This window comes from Nilaparvata lugens, chromosome 9 (genome assembly GCF_014356525.2).
Source record: "Nilaparvata lugens isolate BPH chromosome 9, ASM1435652v1, whole genome shotgun sequence".
In the NCBI taxonomy this organism is placed as follows: Eukaryota; Metazoa; Arthropoda; class Insecta; order Hemiptera; family Delphacidae; genus Nilaparvata; species Nilaparvata lugens.
Genome location: NC_052512.1, coordinates 3,717,495 through 3,741,867, shown reverse-complemented (window position 1 = coordinate 3,741,867; position 24,373 = coordinate 3,717,495). Strand labels below are relative to the sequence as shown.

Sequence of the window (24,373 nt, the reverse complement as noted above, 5' to 3'; positions counted from 1 at the left end):
ATCGGTTTGAAGGTGAGATTGAATTGTATTTTACAATACTGGAACTCCTTATATATTTTTAACTCAGCTTGCCATTACGATACATTTATATATTTTCAAGTTCTTTCATTGTTTTTCAGGATGTCAGGTAAATGTGGTGATCAGATGAGTGAGGGTGATTTGGTATACAGAACAAGGGGAATGACTAACAATATGTTGAAACTCCCAAAATCCTATAATACCTGTTTTCAAAAATCGTTTGTGTTGCTAGGGCCAAAATTCTTCAATCAGCTACCTTTGATATTAGACAAATTGAATATTATCATTATTTTAGAAAGAAAATTTGCAAGTGGCTGTTTTCACAACCGCCTGATCCAATTGAAAGTTTGTTTGCTATTTTAGGTTAAATTTTTCTAAAGGTATAAATAATTAAAAAAGAAACTGAATCAAAAGTGCGCTAATTGCAATTGTTGGAGTGAAAGTCGTGTGAATGTGTGTTTGAATGAAGCATAACAAAAAATTTGTAATCTGTGCTCCTACTTGCATGCGAATTATATTATATAATTCAGCAAGTAGTACTTTTATTGTACAAGAAACAGTTTTTTTTCCTAATGTATATTTGTTTTAAAGCTTACTAAAATTTTTTTGAACATGTAATAATAATTGTTATCTGAAATTTTTGAATGAATATTGACAGCTGTTTTTAATACTTTGTTTTTTGGTCAATAAAAAAATTATTCGATTTTTGATTTCATTTGATTATTTTGAGTCAAGTTATTGCTTTCTATAGGGAACGTTTAGTATGTTAACATGACGAGCTTAAAATTATAAAACTAGGTTTTATAACCCCTATATTTCTTCCCCCATCACATTTTTTTCATATCTACTGTCTATTTACTTTTCCTGATAGCTATTTCACCTTCTCAAGGATTGAAGGTTTTCCTAGTACATGGATAACCATAGTTGGGGAAAACCCTTCAATCCTCCACCCTTTTTTATTTTGTTTTATTGTTTATTGTTGTTGTTGTTTGCATGTATTCTTTTTGTTAATTTGTATGTGCATCGAATATTATCTGTGATCCGAATTTTATATTATGAGTGAATATGCGTTTGTTTCACAGGGCAACAACCAACCATACGTGAATCGCTGACGATCAAAGTTCCTGAAGAAATCTTCAAAAAGGATGTTGGATATGGAATTCCTCTCAGAATCTGATTTCAACTCAAAGGAGATCATAGGAGCAGGAAATGCTACTGTGATCTTTAAAGCCAAGCATTGGCCCACTGGCCGTTCAATGAGAGTGAAGGTAAGTTGCTAGTCCGTCAAACTTTCTCCGGCCACTAGATTCTACGATTGATCCAATTCCAATTGTCTCAATGGCTCAATAAAACCTAAGAGAAAAAAATTCTAATGCCAAAATTAATGCATGTTAACATTATTTCATAATAGATTAAGTATAAAATAATTCTATTAATACCTTAGAGATAATTCGATAATGTGAATGAAATTTAAAACAAAAGAGGATTTAAAAACAAAACAATGATTCGCCCAAATACACTATTGGCATCACCCTGCAAAGGAAAAATCCTGTCCGCTGAGTGAGAGCATCAATTCAAAACAAAATCAAGCTAATATAAAAACAAAAGAAAACAAAGGAGTTAATATTGAATAAGAAATTACAATATGTTACTGATGTCAAAGAAAAAGTTTTCAACGATCCATTCAATGACTTCCGTGCCCATCCTTCGCCTGCCCACAGGGGAAAAAATATCAATTCTGTTTCCGGGGATCATAATGCAACATCACAATATGCTCCACCCCATATCGCCAACTCATACTGCAGAACCAACTGAACGTATGAGAAGTATAGAATCTTTAATTCATTTATATTTAGTATTTTACGTGTTTTATAGAATGAAATTGATACAAACTTAAGCCTTCTACATGAATTCTATATGATGCTCCCATATAAAAAATTTCTTCATTTCTTAAATTCTCTTCATCAAGTGATAATATGTATTCCCTTGAATTTTATTATAAGTTATCACCTCTAACAGAATTGCATTAATACCTTTTTTGAATCCTTCTCAATAAATTATGAATACTTTAATAGCGTATATCAGTCCAATAATATTTTATCTTTTTTCTCAAAGAAAACATGCTTTACTTTCTATTGCGGTTTTCTGGAGGGGGGAATTTCAATTACTATACCTCAATCTGCTATAATTTCATTTTCGATCATGATTTATATGGCCAGAATCCTTATTTCAATATGTGATCAATCGGAGATTCTTCCTGTTTAATTATCATACTGATATCTTGAAGATATGAATCTTGAATCAATTCTTTACTAACATAATTTGAATGAATTAAGGGTGCTTGAAAGTTTCAAGAAGTATTCCAACATGTTCATATTTGTTTATTCCATTTTTCCTACGTTACTTAATTTTTCTTCTCTCTTCAACGTTGATATGAATCTCGAATTCATCATGTATTATGTATTCATTATGTATTATAACGATTTGAGAGAATGAAGAGTGCTTGAAGGTTTCAAGAAGGAATTTCGCATGTGCAATGTATTTTTATTTTTAATTCAATTATTATACTGATATCTTAGATATGAATCTTGAATCCATTCCTTACTAGCATAATTTGAATGACTTAAGGATGCTTGAAAGTTTCAAGAAGTGTTCCAACATGTTCATATTTGTTTATTCCATTTTTCTTTACGTTATTTAATTTTTCTTATCTCTTCAACGTTGATTTTGTTTAATATGAATCTCGAATGCATGATGTATTACAACGATTCAAGAGAATGAAGAGTGCTTGAAGGTTTCAAGAAGTGATCTCACATGTGTAATGTATTTTTATTTTTCAAATCTTTAATTTTTTTTTTTTTTCAACGTTGAGAATTGTCATACCTTTTTTTTATTATATTATCACAACAACAGTAATGTCTAGTACTCATAAAACTAATGCATTTTGCTTCTCACAGATTTATTTGCGGAAATAGCTCAGATTGTATATCTTTGTACAATTAGATATTTAGTGGGAGCTCCACTTTGTTCAAGTCTGAATATGTAGTAGAATACATACATATAAATATAAACTTTCTTGTCTTAATTTCATTTTTATTTTATTTATTTTTTCATTTAAAATACTTTAATCAATTATCAGTGACTCTTCATAGTCACGTAACATCTATATCTCTAAAATAACTCAATTATCAAATAAACTATTATTTTCTCAAATTGCTCAATTGGAAAACTATTCATAGTGTCATTGCATACGGTTTTTTGTACTGATATATAAATTTTCTCATTTCTTAATTATTAATATGTCTGATTTCATAAACGAGCTGAAGTCAGTTTTTTGTGATCATTCAAACGCACTAAAGATGTGTCATATCAACGCCCAATCTCTACCGGCGCACTTTGATGAGTTCAAATTGATGCTCTCACGTGTTAATATTGATGTTATTACCATAAGTGAAACGTTTTTGAAGCCAAGTCTTCTGTCTAGCTATTTTGAGGTCCCTGGGTATACCCTATTCAGGAACGACCGAACCGGTAAGGGTGGCGGAGGTGTTGCTGTGTACATTCGATCGCAGTTTCCGGCCAAAGTAGTTGCATCGTCACCCCAATTATACTCATGTTCACCTGAATTTCTGATGGTTGAAGTGACGGTTGGCTCAGAGAACTTGTTGGTTGTGGTTGTATATCGACCTCCCAAAGCAGGTAGATTGTTCATCCTTGAAAGCGACCTGGTTAATGTTATGCATAGGTATCAGCATGTAATCACTCTGGGGATTTCAATGCAGACCAGATGAAGGATACATTTGAAAGTAGGCAGGTGAGGTCCCTATTCGAGTCGATGAATATGACAATTCTCGATAGTTCACCCACTTTCCATACTGAGACTTGCCACACGTTGCTTGATCTTGCGATAGTCAGTGATCCAGATTTTGTCCTATCGAATGGTCAAATGTCATTCAGTATGTCAGCTCATGATTTGATCTATATCATCTATAGTCTTGAACATAACATCAGATATACTTCAAATAGTAAAGGCAGGAATCTGAGGGATATTGATCTGGCCCGTTGCTTTGCTGATGCTGTGGAAAAGCCTTGGCACGATATTGTGCATTTGGATGATATCGATGATAAGGTGAATGCTTTCAACTCCATGCTTTTGTCAATTTTTGATCAACATGCACCGGAACGTGACTTCAAGGTCCAGCGTAGACCATGCCCTTGGTTTAATAGGGAGATATCTCTACTGAGGCGTGAGAGAGACAAAGCTAGGCGCGACCATTCGAGGACCGGCTGCAGTGTAGACTTTGTAAGGTATAAGACTTTGAGAAACCAGTTGAGGTCAGTTTGTAGGAGAGCTAAAATCCAATATTATAATCGGCTATTTGATGGAAAGCAATCTACTTCAGATCTCTGGAAGAACATTCGGAAGGTTGAGATTGTCCCTCCCAAGTCAAGAACTGCAGCTGTAAATGTGTCCTTGGACCAACTAAATAGGTTCTTCTCCACTCCGTCGCCACCCTCTTCATTTTCTCACCATTTATTGAACTATGCCATGATAAATCAAACCAATCACACACTTCCATGTGAAAAATTCTTCTTTGCTTACATCCTTCCTCAGAAAATCTCCTCAATTATCCTTTCAATTAGGAAAAATAATAAAGGTGTTGATGGCATTCCAATAACGTTCTATAAAATCATATTACCCATTATCCTTCCGGCAATTACACACATTTTCAACTTTTCCCTACAAATGGGAGTTTTTCCTTCACTTTGGAAGCATTCTTTAATATGTCCCGTCCCTAAAGTAAGTAGTCCTTGCTCCCCTGAAAACTTCCGTCCTATCAGCATAGTTTGCACTATTTCTAAGGCGCTTGAGAGGGTGGTACATGAGCAGACAACATCATACCTGAATTCATTCAATTTCTTTGATCAGAATCAGTCTGGCTATCGCCCATCGCATAGTACATCTACAGCTCTTTTGAAAATAGCAGATGACATTCGTAATGCCATGGACAACCGTAAGTTCTCTCTCCTTGTCACATTTGATTTCACTAAAGCTTTTGATAACGTTTGCCATTCAATTCTGCTACATAAACTTGCAAATCAATGTAATTTTTCTTGTTCATGTCTCTGCTGGTTTGAATCCTACCTAAGCAATAGGTATCAACGTGTGAGAGGAGCTGATGGCAAGACTTCAGAGTGGTTACCTGTTGTAGCAGGCGTTCCTCAGGGAACAATACTTGGTCCCCTCCTCTTCTCTATTTATATGAATAATCTCCCTCGAATTTTTCATGACATATCATACCATATTTATGCTGATGACCTTGTGTGTTACAATCACTTTCCTTCCGACAGTGCTGCTGACTCTATTGCCGCGATGAATGTTAACATTTAGAATTTGATTGTTTGGGCTAATGCGCACTGCTTGAGACTCAATGCAAATAAATGCAAAAGCATCATTATCGCTTATGGTCGGTTGTATAACCAAATAGATTTTAATACACTTCCTCGAGTAATGCTGGCCAATCATGCTCTGCACTTTGAAAGTTGTGTGAAAGTCTTGGGCATACAGCTTGATAAAAACATGAATTGGTCGAATCAGATTGGTGAACTGACAAAGCGAGTGTTTGCCACTATGCATCAATTGAAACGGTTGAAAAATTTCCTTCCAACCCACCTTCGTGTTTCACTAGTACAAAGCTTGGTAATTCCCATCATTGATTACTGCAGCATCGTTTATAACGACATTACTGAGGAGCTGAATTTGAAATTACAACGATCGCTCAACTACGCAATTCGGTTTATTTTTGATGCGAGAAGAGATGACCACATCACTCCATATTACAGGAGGTTAAATTGGATGAAGTTGAAGGAGAGGAGACAATACTTCATGTTGAGTCTTGTTTATCAGCTGATTGTCAAGGGGAGAGGTCCTCAGTATTTGAAGGAAAGATTCACACTCCTGGCTCATATTCACAGCAGGAACACGAGACAGCATGAATACTTCCTTCAAATACCTCGTCACCGCACAGTTATGTATAATAACTCATTTACGGTCACGGCCTCAAGACTTTGGAACGATCTGCCCAATGATGTTATTTTTGCGGCAACCTTGGGTACGTTCAGGTCCAGGCTTGTTGCTCTGTTGAATGGGAATACATAGATATGTTTTTAGCCACAATCTTTTTGTAGATTTTATTGGAAATTTGCAATAATCGTTGTACAGTAACAATATTATTTTGCTTGTTTTGCTGGAGTATTGGAGCGTTTGATTGACACCTACTAATACCTGTAAATCATAATATCCAATGGCATTTTATTTTCGTTTATTGTATGTATTATTATGCATCTTACATTCTTTGTTAATTTTTTTTTTTTAGAGTTATATAGAATTATTATCTATGTATTATCATATCTCTTATTATTATGAGAATGTAATAGAATAATTTATGTTATGTAGCTGTGTTATCATTTAAGAATTTATAATTTTTTTTTTTTTTTTTTGTAAGAATTTGTAAAACTGTAATTTTGTAACCATGTTACCATAGGCGACAAGCCTAGTAACAATTGTAAAATAAAATCTATCTATCTAATCTATCTATCTATCTATATAAGAAAAGATTATATAAAGCTGGGGTTGGACCAAACGAACGAATGATTGTTCTGAACAACGATTGATGAGAATCTTGTTCTAAAAATCTGAAGCCATGTGAACTAGAATTGAGATTATTCTCTTTTGGAGACATATTATATCCATCAAGCTTTTCATATGGCGGGTTGCCTCTATGTGTTTTCATGCTTCAGAATTGCTTCTGTGTTGAATTGATGCAACAGTCGTAGGGAAATATGTGAACTTGTGAAATTATACATCAAATTGTAGATAATCAAGTTTTCTATAAACTCATAGCCAGCATAGATTTTTTCCATCCATTTTCAAAAAGTTGTAAGAGCCTAAAAACTGGAGGCAAACGTGTTTTTTTTTCAAAAATGTTACACCTTCAAGAGTGGATATCTCGAGAACTATAAAATATATAGAAAAAGTTGAGGGATGAATATTGTAGGAAATTATGTAAGAGTTTACATAAGCATAAACATGTATAATGAATGATTATGATTATGATCACTTCCTAATATGATAAAATGGAGTGATCCGTGGTCTAGTGGATAGAGTGCTCGCGTAGCAGCATAGAGATCCCGGGTTCGAACCCTCTCAATACCGAAAGTTTTTTAACCAGATCACTCCCGTGTTATCGGATGGGCACGTTAAATTGTCGGTCCCGGCTGAAGTATGACAGTCGTAAGGCCCATTGACGGCTTAAATTATATATTCAGGCGGTGGGACCTTCCCGCAAGGGACTCCCCACCAACAAAAGCCATACGAATTTACTTTATGATAAAAATGTATTCTTGTTGATAATAATCCATCATATTTTATTCGTCAAGGAGAAATATTCTTCAATGATTAAATTTTTAATTGAGATAAAATATTTTGCCAATATAATATCTACATAACACTGTTTCTGATCTGGCAACGTTTCGGAGCTAGTAAAGGATAGCCCTATCTGCTTTTTCAAATGATAGACAAGAATAGCAACATCGATGTTAATCAAATACTGTCATCATAATGTGGGCCTCACTAAAGGCCTATTTTCAATTATGTCAGATAGGCCTACTCACAAGCTATTGAGTCCACAATCTATCTCTTGATAGCTGATATCAGCTACCCAATCGACATAGATTAGCGATCGGCAATATTCGAGTGTTCTCCAGAGCTCTACTAACTTGTAGACGGAGTCACTTGAGTCACTCCATAACCATCTTCCACCCTATCTCATTAGAGAATGCTAACGTAGTAGCTGAAGTTGTGTATTAAGTAACACGTGCTCCGCAAGGGTCCATTTTGAATTTTGACTGACTGTAAATTTGATCGAGTGGAAACTTGAAGAGTTTGAAATGGGCATAGAAACATCCTCGGTTAATTAAGAATCTATATGCAAAATTTCAAGTTTATCAGTCCAATAGTTTAGACGTAATGGTACGCAAACATAATTTTCCTATCCCGTACGTGTATGAGCTAGTTCTTTACTTAATTATAGTATAGATAAGTTCTCCAACTTGGTGCTAACCTAATAAAGTGACAGAAATCAAATCTTGTTCATAAACCTTCCTCAGCTGTAGATTATGGTTCTATAATAACATATGGTATGTACATTTCAATTATAATTTATTCCATGCATCCCATGAATGAGATTTGAACATTAATTCTGAAAAATCTAGAAGGAAAATTGAAATTTGGGCTTCGACGTGCACGAGATTGCTATTTTTATAAAAATTCAATTTTTTTCTGTCTGTCTGTATTGTCAGGATACAAAGCCTATGCCAGCATATTTTCTAAAATTAATGTATAATTGAGGCATAAATCAAATGTACTCACGTCAAATTATGTAAAACTCATTTAATTATAGTTTTATTAAATTCTTACAGTATTATTTCGTATAATTTACCAATTTATTGTCAGAGTCATTCGTCAACTGCCTACCAATGTTTACTACCTTATTTTCAATAATTAGGTTAGAGTGAATTGCGCCAAAATTGATGACAAGCCTTATCTGTCAGCTGTTGATACTGCCGGCTACTGTGCTACTGTGATATCTCTATATTGTCTGTTTTCATTTTAAAACTAACTCAAGCTTGTTCATTTCTGCAACCCCTGTTTATTTTCTGTTTATCTGCTTTAATTTTATAGTCTTCCCGTTTAACGTAATTTTTTGTCATTTTCTGTGTTTTTCGAACCTCTGTGTCTAATTTAAATATTAAAACCGCGTGGAAAAATTCCCATTGGTGGGCTTTTTCTTATTAGGCACAGGATTGGTTCTTGCCCAAATCACGTGGTTCTTCTTCTCAGAAGAAGACCAAGTGATTTCCTCTTTTTTGGGAAGAAGAGACACTTGCCTTCTGAGAATCGAATTATCAGGACCCGTTTAATTTGTCCTATTAAAATTAATGTTTAAATGGTTTCTCTTCTTGTTAAATGTAATATATCCAGTGTGTTAAATGTGTAGCTCCTCTGTAGTCTTGTGCTCTTAAATTAAATTGGAAGGCAAGTTCAATTTGTATAAGCTTATTCCTGAGGAAGAATTGTGAAACTAAATCCTGGGTGTCGCCATTCCACGCCAGATCTTCAAGTGAAATAAAATTATTAAGTGAATTGGGGCCCCACGATCGAGTTGGTGAGCGAAAAATACTTATTCTATCCAACCAGTGAATTGAGAAAGCTACAATTTTCTATCAATTAATTATTGTGAAAGAGTGCAGGACTATATCCTCCTACAATACCGTGTAACCCCTATTAAAATCCTAATTGCACTATATTACCAAGAACATTCATATTATTATCTCATATCAAGAACATTTATTACCAAATTTTGAAAACTCTATTATTCCAATTTGTCAATTATTTAATTAATTATTATTATTTGATTCTTAACGATTATAATTCATCAATAAATTTGCATAATTGTTAACCAGTTTCAGTAATTTCTCTAATTAGATCCTGCTCAGTTCGGTCTATAATTACCATATTGGTTTTCCTCTGTAGGAATTATTTCAGGTATTGGAATATCAATATTGAATTTACTTGTTATTCATAAGAAATAAATTACATTCGCTGTGCTCGGGTTTGAATTGCCTGGAGATATTGGTAGGCTATCACACCTGATTCTCAGGCGGTTTATATCAGAGTACGGCGGAAATATTATTTCTTGTAGAATTGTAGGATATTCTGGACGGGTGTAGGCAGCTCTGCCGGCTGATTTTTTTATCCGAATTACAGGTGTTAAGCGTCCAGAGGCTCTTGCGAATCCACAAGATTGGCGCCCGAACTCAAGACGGTGAAGGAGAGGGAGCTTATTTCATCTTAATAATCATAAATTTATTTCAGAGATCGACTTATCTACGCTTGAGAGGGAGCAGAAATATAAATATTTCTTTTCAGTGGAGTCGTGGGTCGCCTAGCCATCAATACTCTGTTCAATATTGTTGTTCAATTTTATTTCTTAATAATTATTGATCGAATTGAGCAGGTATTTTTTGTTGCACTAATGGGGGCTACACGGTGTTACTCTGATGTATTAATCCCTGAAATGAACAAGCTTGAGGTAGTCAATTTATTTATTAATTTGTGATTGTTCATACACTGGATATTATTTTGATTGTGTTGAATTTTATGTTGATCATTATGGTATATTATATTGTAGAGTATTATTGTATTCTAAAACGTATTATTGTCGCGATTTTGTCTTGCTTTGAAGTTGTGGGAATTAGTCAGCGGTATTAATTCTTCAGAACTACAAGATAATTTGCACTGACCTGATTCTGTTATTCCAATTTGCGCGCACCACTATCATTCACTCACTATTTTTCACTTATTGGATTTCGTCTACACTTCACTTTTTGGGAGAATCATGGCAAACCCCGCCACGGAACTGGATGGGTCTACCACATTGTTTACACCGGCAGATCCTGTCTCACCCGAAGCTCCTCCAAAACCGGCAACCAGCGCGACTTCAGTTGACTTTGAGCGCGGCATTCGAGAGCGTTTGTCATCGACTCAGCTAGAGGAAAGTCAGCCAATACTTAATTCGGTGCAATCATCACCAATCGCCAACGTCGATTGGCGCGAGGTAGATCGTCAAACGTATTCCAATGATGTCACTGCTGCTGAGTTGGAGACCAAACAGCCGCAGGGGCTGCCATATCTACCACCTGGGACGATCAAAACCATACTTGAAGTTTTCAAGACCACTGCTGCTGGAATAGAAAAGAAATTAGAAGAAACCGGCAATAGATTGGACAAGAAAATAGAAGAAACAAGTAATAGTTTGGACAAGAAAATAGAAGAAACCAGTAATAGATTGGACAAGAAAGTGGAAGAAATGACCGCAAACTTTTTGCAACTCAAAAGTAACGTTGAGGATTTACATCGAAAAATGGATGAAAAACAAATTGAAGCTAAGAATTATACAAATGAACAAATACAAACGGTGAGAAGTGAATTTGGTGAAAGAATTCTAAACCAACACCGGGAAAATACTGAAGCAAATGGTGAATTGGAGAGCAAGATTACCCAGGCCAATGCTAAGCTAGCTCAGAATGATGTGAGGTTAGGTGAATTGGAGGCTCAGCAAACAAATCACACGGCCCAAATAAACCAGCTGAGAGCAGATGTCACACAGAATTCAGCTGAAACTTTAAATCCCGAAGTAATTAAGGGATTGAAAACTCAGCTAGATCAAACTAAAGCCGAGTGTCTACAAATAAAGAATAGTTTGGCTAACGTTTCTGGTGGTAATAATCATAATACTGGACAAATCTTGTCATCTTTACCAATATTTGATGATACTGAGTGCACCATTCAACCACGGGCATTCATTCAGCATTTGCAGGCTATTGATTCCGTTACTACTATACCATGGATTACGTGGAGAATGCATCTTTTACTATGTCTACAGAAAGAACCACTGATACACTTCAGAAGTCGCATTACTGAATTCAACTCGTTAAAGGATTTTATTGATAACTTCTTAGCTACTTTTTGGTCTCCTGCAAGACAGAGAAATTTATTGTCTCACATCATTACATGCAGATATGACAAGCAGAATACGGGGCTATCCATGAGTGCCTTTTCAGCCCACATTCGCTATTTGAACAATCTGATGGATAATCCAATCGAGAATGGAAATTTGATCGAAATATTAATTGGGAAGTTACCTTATTCCATTCAGACGGCATTAAGCTCGCAAAGTTTTGAATCCTATGACAAGTTTGAGGCTTGTTTGAGTCGAGTACAGAGTGTAGACGATAAATTTGGTTCACAGAATTTCAAAACAAACCATCAGAAGGATGAGAGGTTAGGTGTTGTCGTGAATGAAGTTGAAACTCCTCATCGTAATTATAATCGAGGCAGTCAACCGAGTCGACCTCAAAATAATAGCCGTGGATTTGGAGATAATCATCGGAGAAATTATAATGAGGGAAGTTCATTTATTCCAAATAAATCAGTCGACTCAACTACAACTCCAGAACAAAACATAAACAGAAGCGATGGCGTCACTCAACCGCAGCCATCTGTATCAACAACCAGTTCGTCGCCCAACCAACAATCCCAGTCCAACAAAAAGCAGTTCCATTCTAATAATCAGAAGGGAAATAATTCTCAGCGTCGTAATAACAATAATTGACAACCAGTTTCGACTGTCTCTGGCATCAATCATCATAAAAACGAGACAGTCAGAAAAAAAGTTATTCCGATCGTAGGAGTAACCGACCGTGAGGTGCTGCAGTCTGGCGGAAAAAGTTCACACTGCTCCCAACCACGTGACAGCGGTAAATCCAGTCATGAAGAAGAGAAAAATCTGCCTGCTCCTATTGCGTCAGCTAGTAGTGACAGTTTGCGGGTTCTGCCCCACGAGGCTACTAGTAGTGATGGTTTGCGGGTTCTGCCTCCCGAAGCTGATAAAGCCGGCTCCACATTGTTCCAGCTGCTCCACATCGGTCCAGCTGCTCCACATCGCACCAGCTGCTCCATGATGCTCCGGCTCCACATTGTTCCAGCTGCTCCACATCGGTCCAGCTGCTCCACATCGCACCAGCTGCTCCACGATGCTCCGGCTCCACATCGGTCCAGCTGCTTCACATCGCACCAGCTGCTCCACATCGCATCGTTGGATCTTCACATTATCATCACAGCACCCACAACTCAAAGCAAGTTGTTTATTTATTGTATTATATTGTTTATTATTGTAATATAAAGATTTGCTCACTGGCAAGTTAAGCCTACCCGCAATTACAACTGAATTTGAAATTAATTCTAAAATATAAAGTAAAGTTATTTTGAATTATCCAGACAAAAAAAAAAAAAAAAATTATATAAAATAATTTGGAAAAATTAGCTTATTAACTTACTCTAAAAAAAAAAAAAAATTGAAGATAAAATAGAAAAATAGTCTGCTGTGATATTTATTAATAATTTTAGGTGTAGGATATTTTTGTGATTGAAAATCAACCATTAAATGGTCTTCATTATTATTAGTATTGTTTGTTTGAAATATTATTGTTGTTATCATTTGTGCTGTTGCATTATACATGCACTATTAACTATTAATTATCATTTGGTGATAAAATTATCTTGAATATTATATTTGTAGCATGAAAGCTCACTATAGATTAGAATTCTTAATTTATATGTTATTATTGTTATTAACTTAATGAAATTATTGTAATCACATAAATGTGATTAGTATTTTGAAAAAAAAAATATGATGCATCAGAAATCTAAAACATGCATTCAGCAACTAATTTATAGGAAAATTTGAATATTATGTTACTTATTGTATTTTTGTATAGAAATGTTGAGAAATGAAGGGAATTTTGGAATCAAGCTTTAAAAATAAACAGGGTAGAAATTTTGATTGAACAAGTGGAGACTAGTTAAATGTATTGAATCACAGAGAGATATTATCAATCTTTGTAAGCTGGCATACTTGATGAAACTTGGTATAGTTATATTTTAACAGACCTGCAATATTGGATTAAAATTGTTATTAATGTTAAATTGTAAATTTTTGATAAAAATTGTTAATTGTTGGCATGGCCCTTTGATATTGTTATTTTGGCATCTTCTATGCACTCTATGCAGGTCTATTTCACTCATGCACCTCTGCTCTTTATTCTGTGAGGAGTGATGGGGGGCTTGTGCACCCATCCTCTCACCGTAGGGATTTTTTGGATTCTGTGCATGTGGTATTATCCCACCTCTGTACTTCCTTTGTAAGTCTGACTGGGCAAAAATCCCGGGACCTTAGTTTGTGGTTTCTGGCACCACTGCTGCGGCACAAAGCCATGCATATTTGTTGTAACATCATGCTTTTTTGTGCAGATTGTTGTTTGGCTGTGAATTTTTTGTGATAGACCCTAAGTCGTAGTTTTAAGTTAGCATATGTCATTGTACCCTTCTTGATTGAAATTAGAAAGCCTTTAATGGCCTAAAACCTTTCTAATTTGGGGGCTTTATGTCAGGATACAAAGCCTATGCCAGCATATTTTCTAAAATTAATGTATAATTGAGGCATAAATCAAATGTACTCACGTCAAATTATGTAAAACTCATTTAATTATAGTTTTATTAAATTCTTACAGTATTATTTCGTATAATTTACCAATTTATTGTCAGAGTCATTCGTCAACTGCCTACCAATGTTTACTACCTTATTTTCAATAATTAGGTTAGAGTGAATTGCGCCAAAATTGATGACAAGCCTTATCTGTCAGCTGTTGATACTGCCGGCTACTGTGCTACTGTGATATCTCTATATTGTCTGTTTTCATTTTAAAACTAACTCAAGCTTGTTCATTTCTGCAACCCCTGTTTATTTTCTGTTTATCTGCTTTAATTTTATAGTCTTCCCGTTTAACGTAATTTTTTGTCATTTTCTGTGTTTTTCGAACCTCTGTGTCTAATTTAAATATTAAAACCGCATGGAAAAATTCCCATTGGTGGGCTTTTTCTTATTAGGCACAGGATTGGTTCTTGCCCAAATCACGTGGTTCTTCTTCTCAGAAGAAGACCAGGTGATTTCCTCTTTTTTGGGAAGAAGAGACACTTGCCTTCTGAGAATCGAATTATCAGGACCCGTTTAATTTGTCCTATTAAAATTAATGTTTAAATGGTTTCTCTTCTTGTTAAATATAATATATCCAGTGTGTTAAATGTGTAGCTCCTCTGTAGTCTTGTGCTCTTAAATTAAATTGGAAGGCAAGTTCAATTTGTATAAGCTTATTCCTGAGGAAGAATTGTGAAACTAAATCCTGGGTGTCGCCATTCCACGCCAGATCTTCAAGTGAAATAAAATTATTAAGTGAATTGGGGCCCCACGATCGAGTTGGTGAGCGAAAAATACTTATTCTATCCAACCAGTGAATTGAGAAAGCTACAATTTTCTATCAATTAATTATTGTGAAAGAGTGCAGGACTATATCCTCCTACAATACCGTGTAACCCCTATTAAAATCCTAATTGCACTATATTACCAAGAACATTCATATTATTATCTCATATCAAGAACATTTATTACCAAATTTTGAAAACTCTATTATTCCAATTTGTCAATTATTTAATTAATTATTATTATTTGATTCTTAACGATTATAATTCATCAATAAATTTGCATAATTGTTAACCAGTTTCAGTAATTTCTCTAATTAGATCCTGCTCAGTTCGGTCTATAATTACCATATTGGTTTTCCTCTGTAGGAATTATTTCAGGTATTGGAATATCAATATTGAATTTACTTGTTATTCATAAGAAATAAATTACATTCGCTGTGCTCGGGTTTGAATTGCCTGGAGATATTGGTAGGCTATCACACCTGATTCTCAGGCGGTTTATATCAGAGTACGGCGGAAATATTATTTCTTGTGGAATTGTAGGATATTCTGGACGGGTGTAGGCAGCTCTGCCGGCTGATTTTTTTATCCGAATTACAGGTGTTAAGCGTCCAGAGGCTCTTGCGAATCCACAGTATGTAACGCAATTACAGCTAAACTCATTAATAGAATTCAATAAGATTTGGCAGGAATATTCCTTTTTCAACTGGGCGTCGATGTATACACAAGGATTTTTGAAATTTTGCATTTTAAGGATAATATGAAAAGAAAAGGAATTCCTCCATTCTCTGATATAACTATATAGTATCATCTACTCTGAAGATAGGAATCAGACTATAGAAATTATTCATAATCAATCAGCTGACAAGTCGATTACACAGATGTTCTGGAGATGCGTGTCTATTTCTACTAGTATTTCTGTGAACAGTAGTCCTCGCGCAGTTAAAAACCACAGCCTCCTCTAATACTGTCCAACAGAGTGAATTATGTCATGTCCTGACGTGTCGGCGTAAAGTTATGTATAACTTATAACTTTACAAAAAATAAAAAGTTATATATAACTTTACAATTAAAAAGGAAAACAAAAGAAAATAATATCGCGCTTCATTAAATAATATTCACGATGATTCAGTACAACTAATAATATTAGAAGAGAACAATATTTGAGTTAGATTCAGGAAAGTTAGTGAAGGGGTATGAAAAATATGTACCTATATACAAAGAAAGAAGAAACAATTGGAAAAATAAAGAGTTAGTAGAGCTCAAAAATATGCTACTTCGAGTTATCAATTGCATGCCTCATCGCTTGCAAAAATAATAGTCCACACGAAACCTGATTTTTTACCAAGTTACATTGAGATATAGATTGCATGCGTCATTGCATGCAATTTATAATCCACTCGACAGCTGATTTATGATGAATAATTCTAAAGTCTGATTTTACAGTAATATTGGCGTTCGAAGGAAACTCCTTTTTCTTTTGTATTATCCTCAAAATGAGAAATTAAAAAAAAACCATATGTATACGTCGACGTGAAATAATTTAAAAAGGAACATACCCGTCAAATTTCATGAAAAAATATTTCTGCGTTTCGCCGTAAATGCGGAATAGAAAATATGAATATACTAGTAGTTCTGTGAACAGTAGACCTCACGCAGTAATCTCATCCACAAGTACCTGATTGAAACTATAGACCTTATGGAAATATAGCAATAGACTGGCTACTCCACACATCTGTGTAATCACTTGTCAGCTGATTTATGATGAATAATTCTATAGTCTGATTTTTACTCTAATATTGGCGTATGAAGGAAGCTCATTTTTTGTTTCATATTATCCTTGAAATGCAAAATTTCCAAAAACCTTGTATATACGTCGACGCGCAATTAAAAAAGGTGCATAACTGTCAAATTTCATGGAAATCTATAACCGTGTTTCGCCGTAAATGTGCAACATATAAACAATTAAACATTTAAACATTTAAACACTTAAACATTTAAACATTTAAACATTTTAACATTTAAACATTTAAACATTTAAACATTTAAACATTTAAACATTTAAACATTTAAACATTTAAAACATTTAACATTTAAACATTAACATTTAAACATTTAAACATTTAAACATTTAAACATTTAAACATTTAAACATTTAAACATTTAACATTTAAACATTTAAACATTTAACATTTAAACATTTAAACATTTAAACATTTAAACATTAAACATTTAAACATTAACATTTAAACATTAAACATTAAACATTTAAACATTAAACATTAAACATTTAAACATTTAAACATTTAAACATTTAAACATTTAAACATTTAAACATTTAAACATTTAAACATTTAAAACATTTAAACATTTAAACATTTAAACATTTAAACATTTAAACATTTAAACATTTAACATTTAAACATTTAAACATTTAAACATTTAAACATTTAAACATTTAAACATTTAACATTTAAACATTAAACATTTAAACATTTAAACATTTAAACATTTAAACATTTAACATTTAAACATTTAAACATTTAAACATTTAAAATTTAAACATTTAAACATTAAACATTAAACATTTAACATTTAAACATTTAAACATTTAAACATTTAAACATTTAAACATTTAAAATTTAAACATTTAAACATTTAAACATTTAACATTTAAACATTTAAACATTTAACATTTAAACATTTAAACATTTAAACATTTAAACATTTAAACATTTAAACATTTAAACATTTAAACATTTGAATGATTAAATAATTAAACATTAAAATATTAAAAAATTTAAACTTTTAAACATTAAGAGAAATGCCAAACCGTCGACTTGAATCTTAAACCTCACTTCGCTCGGTCAATAAACATAAAGAGAAATGTCAAACCGTCGACTTGAATATTAGACCTCACTCCGCTCGGTCAATAAGGTCTATAGTTTCAATCAAAGACCTTGAAGAGTTATGCATCTTCAATGTCTTTGGTTTTTTTTTGTTTTGCAGTCATGGTATAATTATGCGTGCCCATCAGTATCAATATTCTCACATTTGAAAAAAACTAATTTGATAGGTGATTAAAAATAATCAAATGAATTGAATAATGCTGAAGTAATTATATTCTTGATTGTAAAAAATTAATTTTCATCAGATGGAAAGATTATCATGGAACTGGATGAATTATATCATATGGATTACAAATTAAAACGTGAACTGAGTTTGCTAACATTTCAAACAGGTGACATCAGTTTCTCGCGGATGAGAAAACTGTGTGAGGTCTACTGTTCACAGATCTTCTAGCATAGAAGAAGACTCCAAACATATCAAAATGTTTTATCATTGCACAGCTGTTAAGTGGCATCGATCTTCACCGCCACTTACTTGTTCTGTTTGCATCTTTACATTCATGGATTTAGTGAGGTCTATGCTTTGGACCACTGAATTAGTAGAAATCCATTGATCACTTTCTAATCATTTGCTTCTTTTTCAGAATGTAGGTACTAGCTTTTTGGATGAAATAAACAAAAGAGACATTATATTCGAACTCGATGTGCTGAACAGGATGAACTTCCCCCACCTCTTGAGATACTACGGGGCATACCCAAGGTACTAGACGCACAAAGTTAAACTCACACGGAGCTTTTTTTTCAGGCGTTATCAGACCAGTTGGTAGGGCAGGAAGCTCTCCTATCAGCTGATTCCCAAACGCCACTAGTCTGAAAACCTCTGAAAGAACGCTTCGTGTGGATTGGACCAGGACCTCCCATATACCGGACCTGCGCCTACAAAAAGAATGGCAGTGGGTGATGGACGGCATTGATATCTTAAACGGGCACTAAATAAACTGAGATTTCGATTAACTGAGAAGCTCTCCAATTAGTGATTTTTCTCTCAGTAGGAATTCCTATAAGACCACCACATACGGCGACCATTTTTTTCTAGGCTCAGGTCCGGCACTATATAGGAGGTCCTGATTGGACCTTATTGATAACACTTAATTTAGATCTACTCAACCATAAAAGTCACCTTCCTCATCTATTTATATTTTTTCATTTTTTCTGTTTATATCCATTTATTTTTAATGATCCATTAATCACACTTTATTATTCATGTGCTAATTATTTTTCATAAATTTATTTATTCATAAATTCTATTGCAGATTATTATATATAATTTATTATGTTATTTGGAACATACAAATTCAAAAGAATGGTTTGTATGAATATTTTTGGACAGGAATTTTTTTGGAAATCTAGAAGACATAACCTCATTTGGACTTTTAATGTTACCTGAATTTGGGAGAGAAATAGTACAAGGCATTCTTAAGCTGGGTTTACACCAAAATTATTAACAAAATGTTAATAACTCAATCCTTACAGATTATATAAGATTGAACGGAACTTGACAAACACATATGTTCATCATGTGTATGATAAGTTATTCAATCTAATAGGATCTATAAGTATTAAGTTATTAACATTTTGTTAATAACTTTGGTGTGGATCCAGCTTTAATATTTCTCTCCCGATCTGTGCTCCATTGTAAAAAAGAATAAATAAAGATGATCATGATAAGTATTGGAGCCATGCTTTCATTTTCATTATTATATTATTTGAGCCCGGCTACTCAAAAGCCTTTCAATATAGCATTGAAATTCAACAGACTTGTCTTCAGTCTGGCTTTGAACTAATAAATAATTGAAGAGTGATAAGTGTTTTTTTGCGATTTTTCACTCTACAAAAGGTGTTTCAATTTTCATATGCATCATGCAGAAAAAAATTATTTTCAGAATAGAATTATTCTTTTATAATATAATTATACAGTAAATAATGATATTATATAATACATTTTTGTTGAATAGAATTTCATAGAGAAAATATCGCAAATCCTATAATACTGTATTTAGCGGGCAGTATCTGTATTATATTTATTCGGGTATATGGGTATGTATTTATGTCCAACGGATCTCGAAAACGGCTCTAACGATTTTGATGAAATTTGCAATACAGGAGGTTCTTGATATAAAATTCGATTGCACATGGTCTCATTCCTTGGAAAACTCGCTGAAGGACATGGGAAAGATAATAATTATCCATCCTTGAAAAAACAGATGATAATTTCGTCGTCTGTCGATAACGGAAGATGCGAGTGCCTGTGTGGGAGTGAGACAGAATTATGTTCAGCTGTTGAACTATTGCAATCAATCAGCGGATCTCACGAGAAGTACTATCTGGCAATTAGATAAACCGACTTGAGCAACATTTTCTGATTTGTTGACATCACCAACGATATTTGTTTTATTCAAGATCCATTATTTTTTATTCAAATTAGAGAACCTATATCAACATTTTCAAAGTTGATCATTACCTTACAGGTTCTGTAAGTGATTAAGTGATTAGTGAGTGCTATTTTGTTATTCAATTTGGTTTGTAAAAAATCTAAATCAAATGTTTGTACTGAGAACTGGAAATCAAAAGTGTATGGAACATATACTACTTTTTGGACTACCGTATTTATAGTGTATACATAAAAATTCGGGGAAGAATCAGTTTTGAGCTGTGCCTGTTGGTCCTTCCCCAATAAATTGGAAGGATTATGTCCTGTGTATCAATTGATAAATAGATAAAAACTATATTTTTATGCTTCTATGCTTTTGTACTCCGGAGCGAAGCTCCGATATTGCTATTTTATGCTATCTTTTATCATATTACTAGCAGGTAGCCCGTGCTCCGCAAGGGTCTATTCCAAAACTTGACAAACTGAAGTCTTGAAGAATTGAAAATAGGTCTATAACCAACCTCGGTCAATCAAGAATCTGTATATGCAAAATTGCAAGTTAATCAGTTCAGTAGTTCAGACGTGATGATGCGTCAAACATAATTTTTCTATCCCGTACGTGTATAAGCCAGTTCTTTCCTCTATTATAGTAATATCAAGGGACCGAGCTTAGCTCTGGAGTGAAAAAGCATAAGAAATGTATTACAGAAGAAGAAATGATAATTATTCTTAGTTCATACAGAAATGTTGTATCTAATCACAGTGGATTGAGATCAATTCCCAGAGAAATGCAAAAATTTCTCTCGCGAAGGCCCGGTTGTACAAAAGCCGGTTAAATTTTAATCTTGATTATTTTCACGTGAACCAAATCAGAGGAGACCATTTCAAAAAGATGGCTCCTCTGATTGGTTCTACTGAAATTAATCAGGATTAAAATGTAACCGGCTTTTGTGCAACCGGCACCAAGTGCCTGATCAAATGATCACAAAAGTTCAACAGCTGAGTCATAATTTTGTCTCAGTCCCACACACAGGCACTCGCTCACTCACTTCCATCACCAACAGAAATTATCAGCTGTTTTCCAAGGATACATCATTATTATAATTATCCTTTTAATGTCAGCGAGTTTTCCCAGGGATGAGACCTGGTGCAATCAAATTTTATTATAAGCCAACTATGTTCTGAATTTCATGAGAATCGTTAGAGCCGTTTTTGAGATCCGGTGACATACAAACATTTAAACATATAAACAGAAATTGCTCGTTTAATAGTATAGGATGGATAAAACTGATCTCATCGTTAAAAACTGTGAATTGTTTTGGAAAATAGATGGATATTGTTCGAGAGTGCTGAGTCATATTGCTCTTGTATGATTCGCCATATAAAGTCAGTAGAAATGATAGAACAACACGGTTACCGAATCTCTTGTTTCAACGCCTTCTCTGTGTGATATTATGTGATTCAAATCATTCAGTATTTCGGATGAAATATTCATTAATGATTCTTGTGAGAAATGAACAATATTTGTCAATAAAATATATTCTCTCATATATTTAACGATAATTTTTCATAATAATTGGATTCAATATTTTGGTAAAATATATTCTCTCATATATTTAACGATAATTTTTCATAATTTGATTCAATATTTTCGATTAATCAATAACAAATTATTATCTCAAATGAAATTAGATATTTTGTTGATTATATATCTCTACATTGTTAAAAAATGATCTGGTGGAGCTGGAAAAGGAGAGCGCTATTTGCTTTATAGGATGATGGACAAGGATAGCTACAACAATGTTAATCAAATACAGCCATCATAGCTGAATAAATAAATTAATTAATAACGTGGACCTCACTCTATACGGACTACACCTTTCGTATTTATTATCACTCTCAATCGATTCTGATTATGATTCTTTTCTAGATTTGATAATTCATGAGCTGTGTTGTTTTTTCTAGCTTGAGCGGCATAAGTATATGCAACGAGTATATGAATGGAGGAAGTTTGGACGGGATAATGAATAGAACTGGTCCGATCCCGGAGTATGTACTCAGGGTTATTGCATTGGCTGTAAGTTAATTCATCTATTCATTTATTCATCCAAATTTATAAATATGTTGGACCCAATTGGACAAAACTTATGAATAAGTGATATACACCTAACCTATTTTTGGACAATTTCTATCCAACTTTAGGAAAGGAACAGTTTTGGGCTTTAAGCATTTTGGTCCTTTCCAAATCATTCATAATGAGTTAACAATGATATCAAACAATGTATAAATAAATGAATAATCAAATAATCAAAATACAGTACTTTTGTGAAATGTCCACAGGGATGAATAAAACATCTGTTTGTTTTTGGTATCAAACGAATAGGAAATTAAATTGAACAAGAATCAACATCTCCCTGGAGAAATTAAAGTTGAAAAACGAGTACACATCTGATGGTTGAAGCTGGTATGAATAGGAAGAAGTTGAATATGAACGTATAAACTAGTAACCCCCTCCCCCTGGCTTGGAGAGCTAACTCAAGAACTGTTGTATTGTAATCCTTGAAACTCGCAACTTTTAATTATACAGAGTTGGTGAAAATTATAGAAACAGCTAAATATTTCTTCTACAAGAATTATATTGACTGTGGGTTTCATTGACGTTCCTATTTGAAATGAAAAATTACTCTGTAGCCTCAAAATCTTTGTCCCTCATATGAGTCCAATTATTCATGATACAATATTTCGATACAGAGTTCCAAGAGAAAATGAATGGCGAAAACCGCACATTGATATCCAACCCATATCAGTCTGTAGATGAAGTGAAGTTTTGAATTATGTATTAGTGTTATAGGCTAGTGTATAGTGTCAAATTATGTATTATAAATTGAATATTATAAATTGAATTATCAGTTGTAGAAGTTTTAAATTATGTTGTATATTAACCAGCTGGAATCATGTGTCAGCGCAAGAAGCTGTTATAGCTTTCCTTAGACCAGTTATAGAATAGACAAGCCCCATACTGAAAGTCGATGAAGTCAACTTGTACTGCCATATCGCCCCATCGTGACGTCAACATCGTATAGAAAACTTTTCTGTAGAGTTTGTTCACATTGTTTTCCATAGCAGATTGTGTCTATTTCAGATGGAACTAAATCATTAAAGAACTAAAATTATATAATCAAGAACTTATAATTATATATAATGCTGACGTCACGATGGGCGATATGGCAGTAGATGTTGGCTTCATCGACTTTCAGTATGAATATACAATGGGGCATGTCTATTCTATAACTGGTCTAAGTAGCTTTCAATAATAGCCTCAGATGATGTTATGAACGAATGAGTAGAAAAACTGTTCTACATAATTTGCATGACTTCAGCATGTTCACTTCAGCTGACTAAATAATAAATCAAAACAATTTTTTCTCGTGCACTTTCAATGTTACCGTATTTGCTTTATCCTGGAAAAGGACGAAGGAGTGAGTCAATTTTGTTGTTCAAAGTAAAGGTTCGAAGAATAGCCTACGTCTTTAAAATTTGAAGCTGATTGATCATTTTTTTCTGTAGTTATTGTAGAACATTCAAACAGACGGGGAACGACTCTGGCCTTCAGTAAGTCATTAGTGAGAACTCGCTAACGCTCGTTCAATTAAAGCTGCAAATGACAAAAAACTCTACGGTTTACCAATACGGTTTATTATCTGGGGAAAATGGATACAATGAATACCTAGAAACAGTTAGAGGGCACACTGGAGTCTTATTTGTATAGCTGAAACTAATTATCATCAGTTGCTAGTCACTAGATTATTTTTTTACAATAGACTCAATGGATGAATAGATAAATCAGTGTTTTATTATTTATTGTTGCTAGGTACTGCGGGCTCTGGAGTACCTACACGGCAAGCACGTACTCATCAATCAGTTCATCAAGCCAAGTAACATTCTGGTCAGCAGTAGCGGCCAGATCAAGATATGCGACTTTGGCGTACCGGCAAGGCTTCGACGAGCCATGCAGCTGGATGTCCTCAACAACGCATTCACCGAGTATAGCTCCTTTCTAGCACCTGAACATATCCAGGTAAAAACACGAGAACCGAAATATCTCATCCCCGAAGTCCACAAGCTGACGTACAG

General features: G+C 33.9%; 1 protein-coding gene across 1 annotated transcript; it reads left to right on the top strand.

Moving 5' to 3' along the window:
• Positions 1 to 1,153: 1,153 nt before the first annotated feature.
• LOC120353109 (dual specificity mitogen-activated protein kinase kinase 1-like) lies at positions 1,154 to 18,575 on the top strand. Its single transcript, XM_039435759.1, has 2 exons — positions 1,154 to 1,286; positions 18,453 to 18,575. The coding sequence occupies exons 1-2, from the start codon at positions 1,164 to 1,166 to the stop codon at positions 18,573 to 18,575; spliced, it is 246 nt and encodes an 81-aa protein (XP_039291693.1). The 5' UTR covers positions 1,154 to 1,163.
• The last annotated feature ends 5,798 nt before the right edge of the window (positions 18,576 to 24,373 follow it).

Excerpts from the sequence above, each read along its gene's own strand:
- LOC120353109 (XM_039435759.1), top strand. The coding sequence starts at position 1,164 with ATGTTGGATATGGAATTCCTCTCAGAATCTGATTTCAACTCAAAGGAG. Across the intron at positions 1,287-18,452 it reads GCCGTTCAATGAGAGTGAAG|AATGTAGGTACTAGCTTTTT; the intron begins GTAAGTTGCTAG and ends CTTCTTTTTCAG.